Source organism: Mandrillus leucophaeus, unplaced genomic scaffold (genome assembly GCF_000951045.1).
Source record: "Mandrillus leucophaeus isolate KB7577 unplaced genomic scaffold, Mleu.le_1.0 Scaffold17, whole genome shotgun sequence".
Lineage (NCBI taxonomy): Eukaryota > Metazoa > Chordata > Mammalia > Primates > Cercopithecidae > Mandrillus > Mandrillus leucophaeus.
In genome coordinates, this window is record NW_012101698.1 from 4,678,409 (window position 1) to 4,695,195 (window position 16,787).

The following is a 16,787-nucleotide window of genomic DNA, read 5'->3' on the forward strand; positions in this document are numbered from 1 at the left end:
TATTTCTTTGATTCAGAGATATTGGGTGGCTATTCACTGGCTTATTTATGACTATAAGCTTTAAAACTTTTCCCAGAAATTTCCTTTCCCCATCTTATGTCATGCTATTTTGAACTCTGTCCAGCTGTGAAGGCCTGTGACCTTGTGTTTATTCTGTTTGAAGCGTTGATTCTCATAAGAGAGAGCTTTCAAATATGTAGATGAATTATCAAACTATTTAGTATGTTTAATTGGGCAGCGTTTGTTTTTCTCATTGGGAAGATAAAAGGGGCAAAATGTAGAAATAACTCGTATTTCCATGTCTTCCTGAGCTTAGTCTAGAATCCCTTATTTTGTCTAAAATGGATTCTAGATCTTGGGAGGAGGATAAATCAAGTCACATGGAATAGAATCCTTTGTTAAGATATTTGTTCCAAGCATTTGGATTTTGGAAGATCAGTATTTTCTAAACTTTCCTGTATTTGAAAAAGCTTAAAAAAAATTGTGACCTGTATTCAGGAATTAACTGTATTTGTTCTAAGACTTTTTTTTTTTTCACTCTTAGGTGAGAAAAAAAATTACTAAAAATGACAAGTAGAAGACTTGAGGAGTCCATGGGGGCTGTTCAGATGGGATTGGTCAATATGTTCAAAGGATTTCAAAGCAAGGTTTTGCCACCCCTGAATCCAAAGGTGGTTACAGAAGAAGAAGTAAACCGAATGGTAGTGTATCAGGGAATTAATACGTAAAATACTTAATGCAATCTCCTTAGGAGAATGACAATTGCTATTTGGCATTCTCAGAATGCCAAACAGAATTACTGACTGATTAATATCAATTTAGTTATAATGGTAGCTTTCTGCAGAGTGTAGGTACCTTTTAAAGTCTGAGAAGTTTTGAAATTGCATACATACTTCAAAGTAGAGGCTTGATTTCTTAATCAGTTGAAGTGAGACTTTACAAATGAACTCTTAAGATTTTCTAAATATTAGGTAGCACCATGACAAACTGTCATTTGTTTAGTTCAAAAACAGTCAAATATCAGAATTTCATAGGATTCAACCTAATTATTTACTGCCTACTGATTGTCAAGAGTAATTTTTGTTTGTATATTTATAGAACACAGAGCATTACAATGACTAAGTGGTATTTAAGAAAAATATGTATTTTTCCTATTCTTTAAAATAAAATGTATTTATAGCTTTAATTATTTATGATTGGTGATAATTTAATTATGAACCACATGCTATAGAAAATATTAGTAAAAATGTATAGTGCCAGGGATAGTATTCACTACATTTTAAAAACTAATCTTAAGTTGCATTCCAATTAGAGAAATAAAATCAATCATTATTCTCTTTTATGGTGGTTGTTGGTACATATTTAAAGAAACTCCTGGCATTTTGCTTGTAAGACCTAATTGTTTTAATTTAAATCACAATATAGCTGATACCTCTTAACATTTTATTATCCTTATCTGGGTTCCAATCAAAAAGAACTTAACCAAGTTGAAAACTGTATTAGAAATATACCTTCATTTAAATGGATTCAATCACAGCAATAAAATTTGTAGAAAAATAAGCATTCGTAAAATACATTGTATTTAACCCAAGGCAACATAAATCAGCTAAGTTATATCCCCTCAAATGTTTTTAAAAAGTCTTGGCATATACTTAAGCATTATGTAGCTGCCAATGATCATAATCTCCCTGCATATAAAGCAGGAACATTCTAGAACCACAATAACTATCATTGGTTCTGGGTAACTAATCCCTTGTTGGGTTCGTTTTATTTAAATGCTGGGTTACTTTTTTTTTCTCACAACATTGGAAAGGGTAAAAGCATTTTGTCTTCTTACTGAGGTGTGTGAATGTGACTGTGGGATCTGCTGATTAGCTCAGAGCTCTTTCAAAGTGAGGTCTAAATGTGCTCTTGTGATGTCTCTGAAGTTCAAACTCATTCCTAAGTGATGTAGTCACACTTCCTAGATCTTTGCAATTTTATAAGATTTCTCTCTAACATCATATCATAGTTAAACACCCAAAAGCTTTGTTTGCATATTGTAATGTTAGTTGAGAAACAGAAGTATTTCAAACTCCTGATTTTTGAAGCCCTTGAGTGACTTTACAAACTGAGAGTTTTATGCACAGATGCCTCTTCTGAGCATAAATGTTAAGCTCTTTGGACATGTTCCTGTGCAATTTCTTGACTTTTTTCTCTCAGGTTCTTTGGTGTGATTCCTTTAGAATCATAAGAAAACAGCAACCACATGTCATTTTCAGTTACTGTGCAAAGACCTCAAAAGTGGATGGGTACTTCTCTTATATAATTTACTTATTTTAAATATTTTATAAGGGAACTTAGTGGCATTCCAGAATTATCCTGAAAGCTGCAAACACAAATTATTAATTACTAGTACTTATGAAAATACTTTTTCAGTACAACCACTTATGAATCTTTGGTTCTTATTGTTTTACATTCTAGCTTACACCCTCAGAGTTCCTGAAGGAAATGTCCCTCACCACCGAGCAGAGACTGGCAAAAACACGTTTGATGTGCCGACCACAGATCATCGAACTCTTAGATATGGGGGAAACAACATATCAGAAGGTAGCTGCTCTCTGTCATACTTGCATATAAAGTGGGCCCTGGCACAACACGAAAATTCCAGAACAATAACTAAGTAAAATTTGTTTCCTGGCTACCTAATCCTTTATTGGGTTTGTTTTCAGTCCTCCTTTTCTGCCTCTGAATATCTTCATATCTTTGATTTGGTATGGTGAAGACTGCAATAAATAAGTGCAAACCTCTTTTAAAATAACTTTTGACTAGTCACACTTCTTTCTTAGCTATTTCTGAATACTATTTGACACCATAGTTTATACAGGGTAGGAGTAACTACTCTAAGAATTTTATTAGTCAAGCCCAATTAAGTTATTATCTTAGTGTAACAAATAATCTCTCCTTATCTGAGCTGTCCACTAGAAAAGAAGGAGTTGGAATTTTTAATTAAAGTAGGCATTCGTTGTCTGTTCTGGCTCATTTCCAATAACAGACGTATCCTTTTAGTCTCCAAAGAATAGCGATTTTATCATGTTTCTATATTCGAATGTAAACCATACATTCCAGGCTTTAGGAGCATATGATTATAAAAGTTCTGGTTTCCTATTTTTAAATTAATTTATTAAATTAAAAACAAATTAAATTAATTAAATTTTAATTAAATTAACAATTAACTAAACTGTTAATTAATTTAACAATTTTAATGGTGGCTTAAACTGGAATGGTGGTGGAGAACATGGTGAGAAGTGGTATGATTAAAGATACATTTGTGAAGGCAGAAATGTATCTTTACTTTTTTTTTTACTTTAATGTGTCTTTACTTTACTTTTTAAAATCTTTTACTTTTAATGCACAAATTATGGTATGAACCTCCAATAGTTGGGCTGCTGAGGAGATTAACCTCTTCTCGAAGAGTTCTGCAGAATTTTCCTCTGAAAATTCCTGAGAGTTTTTCAATGTTATGTTCCTCATGAAGAATGAGTGAGGCTTGTCTGCTCTTACTGCTACACCATTGCTTCCCTTGTCTAGGATTTGCATAAACTTCACCGTTCTGAGCATTGCTAAGTTTTTATTGCTTTGTCTGTTCCCCACAACCACCCTCCAAATTTGAGGGGAGGGAACGTGGTCTTTTCCAAGACATTTCTTCTAATTAAGGGCCATTTCCTCTTTTTTGAAAGCATAACACATATCAGGCTATGCGGAGTTTTTCATGTGTACTACTAGTGTATGTATTTTAATGGGTTTTGACTCTGCTATAAAGGATGAGGCAATCAGATACTTTACATTACACTTTCTCTCCTCTCCTCTTTAATTTAGTTGGTTATTTTTAATTTATATTCTGAAATTTAATCATTTATCTCTTAGATGGGTGACAGTCATCTACTAATTTCTTCAATAAGAGCTTATGAAGACTGTATTTCTTTGTTTTTTGTGTTTTGTAATATTTGTGTCTTGCCTTTATACTGAACTGCAGATTTGTTACTTATGAAATTCTTGGGCCACAAATTGTCATAACAGTTTTGCAGGCATTTTTCCCATGACTTTCTGACTTTAAATAATGGTTATGTAGAAGTCAGAAGCCAGCTTGATTTCTCCCCCTATAAGTTAATCTTTGAGCTCATGTGCCCAAAGATTGATTGTTATTATTTAAAGTTCAGTATTAGGATACCACTACATTTTTCCTGAGATACTGTGGGCCTTTATTTTATTTTTGGAAAGTTTTTCTTGAATTATCAAGTATTTTTTCATATCATTTTTCAATTATGAATATGTTGGACCTTCTTTGTCTGCCCTTCTTCTAAAGCTTGCATTTCCTCTCTTATTCATTTTTAACTTTCTGTTCGTTTCCATTGCATTGTCATTACATTCATTAGGCTATCCTCTGTGTCCCTTACTTTGAGTTATGTATATATTTCTTTTATGCTTCATTTTTGACCAGACCAGACCTGGTTCAACAGACCTCTTTCATCATCCCACTTCTCACCACTTCCTCCACCACCATTCCAGTTTAAGCCACCATTATGTAGAATACTGACATAGCCTTCCTGTTTCCATCTCATTCTCCCTCTGCCCCTGTTATCACAAAGCAGTAAAAGTAATTTTTAAAATGTAAATCAGAACATATTGCTTCCATGTTGTCTCATAGCATTTGATACAGTGAGCATCTCTTTTTTGTACCCTTTTATTCACTTATATCTGACCTGGCATACTCATTTGATTTTCTTCCTACTTTTCACTGGTTGACTTTTGCTTATTTTATTTGTTGGATTATTCACTCATTTCTGATCACTAAATATTAGAGCTCCCAGTACTTGGTACTTGAACTTCTTTCTCTTCTAGACTCACACCTTAGGTGACCTCTTCTAGGAAAAAAGGCTTTAAATTCTACTTTTTGATGATTACTTTTATATCTGTATCTCCTGCCACTGTCTATCCCCTGAAATCTAGATCATATAGTCAGCTTAATGTATGGTTGGCAGCTCAAACTTAATATATTTAAGATCTAATTGTAACTTTACATTCCATCTCTAAAAGCCTGATCTTTCCTCTTTGTCTCTTTGCTCCTGCTTTTCATACCCCCACTTATCTGTTTTCCTAGACCAAACACTTTGGAGTTGTATTCCTGATGCCTCTCTTTTTACATCTTATGATCCAGTGATAAGTGCTATAAATTCTGCCTTCACAAATGTATCTTTAATCATACCACTTCTCACCATGTTCTCCACCACCATTCCAGTTTAAGCCACCATTATCTAGAATATCAAAATTGCCTCCCTGTTTCCATCTCGTTCTCCCCCGCCCCCATTATCACAAAGCAGTAAGAGTGATTTTTTAAAATGTAAATCAGAACATGTTACTTCCATGTTTAAAACCATCCAGTGATGTCCCATTACTCACATAATAAAATCTAAACTCAGTGCCATAACCTCTAAGGTCCTGTACCATCTAGTCCTGCCTCCCTCACGGACCTCGTTGCTTTCTTTTTTGTTGTTGTTGTTGTCGTCGTTGTTGTTATTGTTTTGTTTTGAGACGGAGTCTCACTCTGTTGCCCAGGCTAGAGTGCAGTGGCGCGATCTCGGCTCACTGCAAGCTCTGCCTCTTGGGTTCACGCCATTCTCTTGCCTCAGCCTCCCGAGTAGCTGGGACTACAGGCACCCGCCACCACACTCGGCTAATTTTGTTTTTGTATTTTTAGTAGAGACGGGGTTTCGCCGTGTTAGCCAGGATGGTCTCGATCTCCTGACCTCGTGATCTGCCTGCCTCGGCCTCCCAAAGTGCTGGGATTACAGACATGAGCCTCTTTGCCTTCTACTCTTCTCCCTCTCATTCTCACTGCATTTCCCCTGTGCTGCTCTTCAGACACTCAAAGACAATTTCCACCTGAAGGACTTTGCACTTGCTTTCCCTTCTAACTGGAGTGCTATTCTAAAATCTTAGTGTGACTTGCTTCAGACCTCTACTTAGAAGTCATCTCAGAGAGGCCTTCTCTTGACTGCCTATCTAAAAGAGCAGCTACCTGCCAGTACCCTACCTCCTTGTCCTGCTTTAGCTTTTTTACACAGCCTTTTCACTACCTGACTTTATGTTCTGTATTTCTATATTTTTTGTATGATCACTTGAGCTTCAAGAATGTCAACTTCATGAGGTTAGGGCTTTTCTTGCTTTATTCACTATGTTCAGCATACAAAAAAGAACGTGGCACATGTTGGAAACTCAATATTTATTGAATGAAGACATGAATTTTTAATCTCTCCTAACTGCTCACTTCTTTACATTCTTAAATATTTGCTTTGTGCTCTTTGATTTTTTTTTTCCATTATGCTCTTTGAGCTTATGGTGAAATGGTGTAGTTAAGACTGATTGCTTCATGGCAGAAATTTAATTAGCCAGAAATTAAAGAGTATATACTGTATTATTCCACTTACATAATCAAGAAAACTAACCTATGATGTGAGAAGTAGATTACCTGTGTTACCTTTGTCATAAATCAAGTGACCATATATTTAATAATTGGTTTGGAGGCTTTCTAATCTGGTACATTTATTTTTATGATAAATCTTGTGCTAACATCTCATTATTATCACTGTGGTAAGTAATAGTATATGATATGTAATAATGTAATTATCATGTTGTGCTACATGATATAGCAAATCCTCCTATCTTGCTCTTCAAATGTATCTTGTCTATTCTTGTTCCTTTGCATTTCCATGTAAATTCAATCAGCTTTTTTGTTTCAAAAAAAATCTGTTGGGATTTTAAAAAATATATTGCATTGAATTTTTAGATAAATTTGGGGAGTATTTGGCATCCTGAAAATATTGAGTCTTTTAATTCATGAAAATAGTATATTCCTGCATTCAATTAGGTCTTCCTTAATTTCTCTCAATAATGTTTTTAGTTTCTGGACAAAGGTCTTACACATCTTTCATTAGATTTATTTCTGTGTGTTTTACATTTTAGGATAGTATTTTATGTAACATTGTTTATAAATTTCATTTCCTAAATGTTCATTGCTAGTACCTAAAAATAGAATTTGTTTTTGTATGTTGACCTTGTAGTCAGTGACCTTGATAAATCACTTATTAATTATAATAAGAGAATTATTAGGATGATTTATTTGTAGGTTATTTTGAATTTTTGAAATAAACAATTACTTTGCCTGGGGAAAATGACAGTTTTCTTTCTTCTTGTTTGAGTTCTAGTACTAAAATAACCTTGAATTTCTGAGATGAACCCAGCTTGGTCATGATGTGTTATCATTTTTATATAGTGCTGGTACCAGTTTTAGTTTCAGTTTGCAAATTTTTTTTTCCTCTCTCTCTTTCTTTGTTTCTTCTGTCTATCTATCTATGGTTTATGAATGAGACTGGCCTACAGTTTTCTTTTCCCTTAGTGTCTTTCTCAGGTATATAAAGGAGGTTATGTTAACATTATAGATGAGTTGGGAGACATTTCATTTTTTGTTTTTCTTTTCTTTGGGACAGTTTCTATAATACTTGAGTTGTTTCTTTTATGTTTGGTAGAATTTTCTTATAAAGCTGTCTGGGTTTGGAGTTTTCTCTGTAAAAGGTTTTTATTTACAGATCTAATTTCTGTAATAGTTTTAGAGCTATTCAGATGTTCTGTTTCTTCTTGTGCCAGTTTTGATACATTTTTATTGTATTTTTCTAGGAGTTTGTATTTTTACCTATATTTTCACATTTATTGACATAATAGTTATTATCTTTTTACTGAGTTCAGGTTCTATTGTAATATTCCCATTTCCATTCTTTGTATTTGTTCTTTGTGCCTTCTGTCTTATTTTCTTGATCAAACTCACTAGGTATTTCGTCAATTTTATTAATCTTTTTAAAGACCTGAAGTTTGCTTTGTTGTTTTTATAGTATAGTTACTTTTATTTCATTAATTTCCCCTCTTGTTTTTGTCATGTCAATTTTTTTCTTTCTTTGGATTTATTTTGCTATTTATTCTAACTTATTAAGATAGATACTTACAGCTACAGTTTTCAAACTGTGTGCCAAGGTGCCCCAGGGTGCAACCGTGAACTCGCAGGGCATCATCAGATAGTCTGAATTTTCAGGGGAAACCTGGCAATACCCAAAATCGATTGGATGCTAAACAGGCTACTAGCTTGGGGTAATTCATAGTTTCAGCTTTAGATGATACTATACACTTTGATGATGTCATGCTTTACAAACCTAGCTCCTCAGTGGTTGGTCAAATAAAAAGCAAGTACTTTGTGAAAATCAGAATAGAACAGGAAATGAGGGGTGCAAGACCAATTTGGTTCTCTTGTGCAGTGCCCAACCAGCGCACACATCCCATTAGTAAGCTAGTTATTTGTATTTTTATTTTGTATGATGAGAATTCATTTAGAGTAACCACATATTTACCCCTTTATTACTCTCCTTTCCTTCCTGCATCACTGAACTTCTAAGAGAAATTCTCATCTCCGTAAAGAATACCCTTTGGTATTTTCTTTAGAAGTTGGTGACAACATTTTTCAATTTTTATTTCTCTGAAAATGTGTTTATTCAAACTTTGTTTTTGAAGAGACTTTCCCCAGGTAAAAAATACTATGCCTGCAGAGTTTTTTTTTCAGAATTTAAAACGTTTTATTCCTCTGCCTTCTGACTTGTGTTACGTTGAAAAGTAGGCATGCGCTTTTGCTCCTTGAAAGTTAAATACTCTATTTTTTCCCTCTAGTTTCTTTTACACATTCTTTTGTCCTGTGTTTTCAGTGCTTTTACAATGATGTACCTGGGTATGGATTTCTTTTTGAATATTTCGCATGTTTAATTTTAATATCCATAGATCTATGTAGTATTATCTTCCCCAGTCATTTTTGTCCATGTGTGACTATAACAATAATTTACTCTTTCAATTGCAGTTTTCAGGAGTTGACCTGGATCAGGCATTATTCCAGCCCTTTCCATCAGAAATTATATTTCAGAACTACACTCCCTGTGAAGTCTATGAAGTTCCACTGATTTTGAGGAACAATGACAAAGTGAGTATGTTCACTGGAGTAGGTGAACTCTTCCAGGATATATGAGAATCGGTTATAGTAAAGTGGGATCTTGAGGGATCTTTGATAAGTTCTTTAATTTGATAGATTTAGGAAAATAGTATGAAAACATGTTCCTTGATTGTAAACTTAATGAAGACAAGGCTGTATCTGTTTGTTGCTATATGTTGAGTCCCAACCAGTGCCTCACAAGTAGTGAACTCCCAACATGTGCACTAACTTTTGTTGATTAAAGGATTGACCAGATGAATGTCACAGGGTTCTCATGTATGACAAATTGGGCTAGGTTTTTACTTAAGACAGGGAAATTACTATTAATGCTTATGTAGTCTTCATTAGAGACACCATTTCCCCAATTCAAGATATAAACTCTACTCCTGAGAACTGCAATTGTTGAGCATATATGTATGTGTATGTGTGTGTGTGTGTGTGTGTGTGTGTGTATTTTTTTTTTTTTTTTGAGACAGAGTTTTGCTCTTGTTGCCCAGGCTAGAGTGCAATGGCATGATCTCGGCTCACTGCAACCTCCACCTCCCGGGTTCAAGCGATTCTCCTGCCTCAGCCTCCCAAGTAGCTGGGACTATACAGGCATGCACCGCCACACCCAACTAATTTTGTATTTTTAGTAGAGACAGGGTTTCTCCATGTTGGTCAGGCTGGTCTCGAACTCCTGAACTCAGGTGATCCACCCACCTCGGTCTCCCAAAGTGCTGGGATTATAGGTGTGAGCCACCGCGCCTGGCCAAGCATTTATATTTATATTCTCCAATGCATTTATATTCTGCAAATTGTACCTTTTAAAACCCCTTCTTTTCACTTCTAAAAAATGTAGGTCCCTTTCCTTCTTTTCTGTCTTCTCCTTTCTACAGAAGATAGCCTTCAGAGTTTGTCTACAGTCAGTTTTAGAAGGCTTCTCTCACTGTCTGTCTTGTCTCTTTGCGATTGTAACGGAAGATTTCTTTTTCAGCCTTATGACTTTTTCTTTAGAGATAAATTAGGGTTTCTTTCAAGAAAAGATATTAAATGCCTGAAGAGTTTCTTGACACTTAACAATAATGAAAGAAAGAGTAATGCGGAAGTTCAGCATGAAGCACACTTGAATGTGAAAAGTAATAAGATGGGGAGGAAAGCATTGGAAAGATGGGAAATTTGGGCATAAAGACAAGGAGGAATACTTTCAGGGGTCTAAGAATGTGGAGACAAAAAATTCTACTTATAAGACAAAATGGAAAATAAGTGAAGACTATGCAAGAATCCAAAGCAAATGGGAAGACTTGCAGTTATATTTGGTACAGCTGCTCATTAAGGGAATCAGTGATGCCTTGCAGAGATCAATGGGGTGACTTAGTGACAGCAAAGCCAGACTCTGGAGAAAATAGTCTGTTTCATTTTTTTCTGCAGTAGCGTTAGTAAGAGAAGCGCATGGGCAGAAGTGAAAGAGAAGGAAAAGAACCGGAGGTGCACAAGGTTGTGTTCCTAGACCTCCAGAAGAGGTGCGTTGCACAGACAGGAGGGCTCTGTCTTTTCATGCACTTCAGTTCTCACTTCTGACTCCCTTTTTCCATTTCTATGTTACTTTTGACTCTTGCTGAGATATTTTTAGGCTACTGAAGTGGTACAGTCCAAAGCATCCTTTGGTCACCCCTCTCTGACCTTAAACAAGAAATGGTCATCAGTGGTTGTTTAATAGCAACTCGGGGTAAAGGGCATGTGTGAGTTTTGTCTGCCAGATGCTCAGTTCTCATGGATGACACAACATCTCTTGATAAGATGCAGCCAGAGTGCTGGCCACATGGAAAGAGGGTCCCACCCTAGGAACGTCCAGCTACTAACAAGCAGACAGTTCTCTCCAGGCGAGGCAGGCTTGTCCTCTGGTGACTCCAGGACCCTCATACCAGGTGGCTGATGTAACCCTGCTCTTCTGCTTCCTTAGTTCACACTCTTATAAAGAACCATGGGGAGAGATTTGGGGCCCCAAGAAATGCTTTCTGTGCCGTTTACCTTTTATTTGCTTCCTCACTGTCGTGGGGTACAAAAGATAGAGCCTGTCAGGTTCTTATTTTTGTGTCTCCATCTCTCACACACAAGGATAAGAATGAACCAGAACACTTACTATTTTAATTGGGTTACAATGATAAGGACCCATACTCCAGAGTCAGATTGATCTGGGTTCAGATCCCAGCAGAAGAATTAGACTTTAAAAGAATGGAGCTGTTGGGAGCTGCTCTGAGGCTGTGCTGGGGGATATCCTGATGCTCTTTGCTCTTGCTTTGTGATGTGTTTACTCAGGACCATCCCATGGAGAGGTGGGGTGGAGTTTGGCTGGGACTTGACTCGCAGCACCTTTGCTTGGTGAAGCTGTACCACTTTGGGCAAGGGTCTGTAGCATGGGAGTCATAATGAAGCTCAAAGGTTATGGTGAGGATGAGGTGGCATGTCATGTGCCGTAGATGGGCCGTTGAAGGGGTGCAGGAAGTGTGACTTCTTCTCTCAGAGCAGTTCTCAAATGCTCAAATGTTGGGAAATCCAGCTTAACTCTGTTATGTGGGTGACGTTTGAGCTGATTAAGGAGTTAGCCCTTGAAGATAGTCATTTTTATTTTTATTTATTTATTTATTTGTTTATTTATTTATTTATTTATTTTTGAGACAGAGTCTTGCTCTGTCCTCCCAGGCTGGAGTACAGTGGCCCAATCTCAGCTTACTGCAACCTCTGCCTCTTGGGTTCAAGTGATTCTCCTGCCTCAGCCTCCCCAGTAGGTGGGATTACAGGCACATGCTACCACACCCAGCTAATTTTTTGTATATTTAGTAGAGACGGGGTTTCACCATATTAACCAGGATGGTCTCGATCTCCTGACCTCGTGATCTGCCCGCCTCGGCCTCCCAAAGTGCTGGGATTACAGGCATGAGCCACCACGCCCAGCCAATAGTCAATTTTAAATGATTTAATTTAAAAGTGAATAAAGACTTGCAATAATAATAAAAATAAGTAAGAACAATAATGTTAATAAAAATTAAAACTAAAAGGTAGTGAGTGCTTACTTTTTATGGGATAAAGATAAGTACTGTCATCTCCTTGTATAGTTGAGAAAACTGAAATTCAACCCTGACCAAGGTCACATGTCTAGTAAATAGTTGATGGAGATTTCAGTCTATGTTTAACTCTCTGCTTTTTCACACGCACAGTGTTTATTATCATGTTTCCCTGCAGATTCCAAGGTCGGTGAAGGTTGTGGAAGAAAGTTCGCCTTACTTTAAAGTAATCAGCCCCAAAGATATTAGTCACAAAGTGGCTCCTGGAGTGCCTTCCATATTCCGAATCCTCTTTACTCCGGAGGAGAACAAGGTAATACCAGGACTGGCAAGAAATTGGACACTTGTACTGGCAGATTGAAATTCAATTCTGAATATTTACAGAGGTGGTGGTGGTGGTGGTGGTGGTGGTGGTGGTATTGGTGGTAGTCTTGGTGTTGATATTTGTGTTGGTGTTGGTGGTATTGGTGGTAGTGCTGGAGGGTGGTGGTGGTGGTGGGTAGTGGTGGTAGTGTTGGTGGTGTTGGTAGTATAGATGGTGGTGATATTGCTGCCATTGATGGTGGTGATGGTGTAGATGGTAGTGGTGGTGTTATTGATGTTGGTACTGGTGTTGTTACTATTAGTAGTGTTGGTGGGTAGTGGTGGGTGACGGTGGTGGTGTGTGTAGATGGTGATGGTATTAGTAGTATGGTAGTATAGTTGGTGGTAATATTGTTGTCATTGATAGTGGTGGTGTGGTGGTGTAGATGGTGGTGGTATTGTCACTGATGGTGGTGGTAGTGGTATTGTTAGTATTTGTAGTGTTGGTGGGTGGTGGTGGTGGTGTAGACGGTGGTGGTATTGGTAGTATTGATGGGTGATGGTGATGGTGGTGTAGTTGGTGGTGGTGCTGTCATTGATAGTGGTGTAGGTGGTGGTAGTCATGAGAGGAGTGCTGAGACAAAGGATAAAGATTTTGGCTCCTAGGAAGTTTGGGGCCTTAGTTGGTTATGACTTTCCTCCCCAGATTCTAACTAGTTTGCGAAAGAGACCCAAGACTCAAACATAATATCATAGTATTGGCCTCAGTAATGGTAAAGCTAGAGCTGAGAGCAGAGGCCTGCCTGGCCTGCTCACACCGTCAGCTCACAGGCAGTCTAGGAAGAACCTGCAGTCAAAAAGGAGGCCATTTTCTGTCAGCACCACTGCAGTGGTGGGGAGGGGAATGGAGCCCAATCTCACTCTCCTCAGTCGTAGAAATTCCGGTTCCTCCTAGGAGGGAAGGAGCAGGTATGGGGGCCTGAGGGTGGAGGCTTCCTCCCCACCCCTTCTCCAGGGAGTAGGATCGTTGGTCAAGTTTTCTTCTCTGTGGGCCTAAATGGGGACTTATGAGGAGGAGAAAAGAGTTTTACCAGCATGATTGAAGGAGTGAGGACAGAGAACAAGTCTTAAATATACAGAACAAAATGCAGGCTGTATATCATGTTAATAGCAGGCATGCTTATCTGTGTTGCATTCTTATGGTTGGAATCAGTAGAGCACAGTGGAGTCAGACAGAACTAGCTTGGAGTCCTTGCTTCCCCACTGCTAGTACCTATCGGCTGCTGTCGATATCATTACCAGTATTCCCTCTACTATTGCTGTTGTTACTACTTTTCTGGAGAGCAAGGATAGAGAATTTAATGTGGCTTGTTAAGTATGTACTCCTTGTGGTGAGTGGTTAAAACTTCCATTATAATAATACCATTGTTATAATTTTGCCACTTTGTAGTATTACTATTTATATCTTAGGTTGTGTTTAGGAAACTACAGTTTTGTTTGAGGTTCTACTGAAATAAATAAAAAGATAAATAACTCCAGATGTAGGGCTTTTTGTTGCATATTGTTGAAGTCCTCATTTTTTCTGGAGGCTTTATATCTGAATACTGTCTGTGGGGAGAACAGGGTCTGGATTTACTGTGGGTGTGAGACTCCTACACCGTCATTTCTGTAGGAAGCTGGTTATAATCCTTTGTGCAGCTTGAAATACAAAGCATGCTGGATTTGAGGAGGTGGCTTTTCTTAGTTTTTTTCTGTGATGGAGAAAATATGTCTTCTGTTGGATAAGTATCGTTGTATCTGCACCTAGTCTGACTGAAAAAAGGGTACACGAGACTTTCTGGAGATGGGATGTTCTATACTGGCATAAGGATTACATGGCTGAATTCATTTGTCAAAACATTTAATATTTGTGCTTTTCAATATATACATAAGTTTTACCTAAAAAAACTTGTATAACAATAGAAGGGGGAGGGTGTGGGTAGAGGTATAGAGGGAACCAGAATAATGGAATGTTAAGAGTTGTTGAATTTGAGTAATGGGTACACTGGGGGTTTGTCATGCTAATCTGTCTTCTTTGTGCATGTTTTACATTTTCTATAATCAAAAGCCAGAAGAAGAGAGAGATTTTATTACTGTTTATCTATCCAGCAAAGAAATAGTTGAAATGTATTTAAAGTATGTTGCTATGTAGTTTATAAATATGAAATGCTAACATTCCTGGTGAGGATTATTGCTTCACTGTGTTTTGTAGCTTCTTATCTTACGCTCAGCTCTTTTATTCTTTCTTACCATTCCACTTATCCAGCATTGCATGTCTATTGGGGAACCCCTAATTTAAAAAAATTAACGAAGTTAAATGTTGTTATACTTTTACTTCTAAATGTTTGAAAGTTATCAAAAGCTACATGCATGTTTGAGGAGATATAGTGAGGATAATGGTTACTTATGAGAAATTCAGCTATCCAATTTTGGAGACACTAAGATCTTGTGTTGGACTTGGCTCTAAACTCTATATAGTTTATTTCCAAAGACAGAGTTTTTTTCTCATTTTGCTGGCTAGCTAACACGATGATGGCATAGTCAGTTATCTACATTCGCTTTCACTGTTGAAAAGTCGACAGGGCAGTGTGCAGAATGACCAGCTAGGGTTGGGCATGCTGTCTTTCGGGCTGCTCCAGAATGCAGCCAACAAGTGACTAGAGCCAGATTTATTTTAGGAAAAAAAAAGTAATTCATTTCACCAAGTGTCAGTGTTTCTTCACTTGGCCAAATTGATAGCCAAAGTACATACTTTTTTCCTTCTTATCCCCTGCTGATCTCAGCACACTCCATTCTCATTTACCCTCCTCACATCTGGAGGGTGAGATATGTAAATTGCAGCATGCCACAGTTAATAAGCCAGCCCTCTTTCAATTGGATTTTCAGTACCGTGTATATTAGCACGTCGAAGATGATAATGCAATTTACATTTTTCCCCCGTCATCTATTAATCTGGCTGCCTGGGGATGGAGCTTGTTAAGAATGCCAAATGCCCAGATAACAGGTGCAGTAAATTTACTTTGGCTTTCCTTATCTTTCCTCACTCAGACTTTTTAAGAAATGATTGGACATGTTATTAATATAATAATCCTAGTGTACATATCATATACTGTAGAAATATAATAGCCAGTATCATCATAAAATAACACTATACAATTCTAGAGCCTGACATTTTTCTTGACTTCTTAAATTTGTATCTTTACCATTAAAATGAGAATGAAAAATATTAGGATTTTGTGGGAAAGCAAAAGAGAGTACTTCCTTGGACTTAAGAAAGCATCTGTTTGCAATGTGTTGTCATATGGAAAAGGCAGCAAGCTTTGAAGAAAGCATGCAGTGATGCAACTGGGTCGCTCAGTTATGGTTTAAGAAAATGTCTAATTTGTTGTCAGAATGGTTTTTCCAATTTGTCACCATGAAATTTAGAAACCATAGCCCAAGAAGAATAAAAAATGTGAGCATGTTTTATGTTATCTATGTATACAATAATAATAAAACTATATTGCCAGCAATTTGAATTTAAATATCAGTATCATACAAGTGGCCACAATCAATGACTTTTGTTGGCAAAAATAATACTAGGATTTTGTTTTCCTTCTGCCTGAAATTCTCACTCCCCAGTTCTCTCTGGATCACCCCCATAGGCCCAGTATCTGGCACAGGGCCTGACACATAGAAAGGGTGCAGTAAATATTTGTGGAGTGAGATAAGTAAGTAAAAGTTAGTCTAAGAAATAAAGAAGTTTCTTTGACTTGGGGTTGGCCTGCAGACATTAAGAGCATGTAAAAAGGGCTCAATTACCTTTTTGTGTCATGAATATATTAGATGTTAACTTTCTTCCTTGTCATTTCAATTAACAGTAAGATGTCTTAGAAGTCTTCTCTAAGAAGAGTTTCTCTTTATTTTGTTTCATATTTCCAGATAGTCACATCCATACTTTTTAGCTTTATGGACCTCATAAATATAATGTGATAATAAGGCTAACAAGGATTTTAGGAAATTTCTTTATAAAAAAACTCTTGATAGTGTCATACCCAGAAAAGATATTAAAAATAAATAATATTCTTCCATTTACTCAGTGCCAGGCCCAGTTTTCTGAGCCAGATCCGATGGAGAATAGAAGAACAAGCTTTGGCCTTCGTGGAGCTTACATTTCACAATGAATAAACAAACCAACAAACAAATATATATAATTTAATGTAGGAATTGACATAGTAGAGGGTAGGGAATGATAAGAGCTTTGCTTACTTCCAAAAGTAAAGTCAAGGAAGCCTTCTCTGATAGGAAAGTCAAGGGGAGACTCCTCTTTTGAGGTGACATTTGGGCAGAGAACTAATTTA

At 37.0% G+C, this 16,787-nt stretch overlaps 1 protein-coding gene across 2 annotated transcripts in view; it reads left to right on the forward strand.

Annotated features, from left to right (window-relative positions):
* The window catches only part of HYDIN (HYDIN, axonemal central pair apparatus protein), a 423,190-nt gene that overhangs the window by 41,669 nt on the left and 364,734 nt on the right, over positions 1–16,787 (forward strand). For both annotated transcript variants that reach the window (XM_011976766.1, XM_011976767.1), the window contains 4 exons: positions 545–701; positions 2,464–2,589; positions 8,933–9,052; positions 12,284–12,418. In XM_011976766.1, coding sequence (XP_011832156.1) covers positions 567–701; positions 2,464–2,589; positions 8,933–9,052; positions 12,284–12,418 — 516 coding nt within the window. In that variant the 5' untranslated portion in view covers positions 545–566. The remainder of the gene's footprint in view (positions 1–544; positions 702–2,463; positions 2,590–8,932; positions 9,053–12,283; positions 12,419–16,787) is intronic.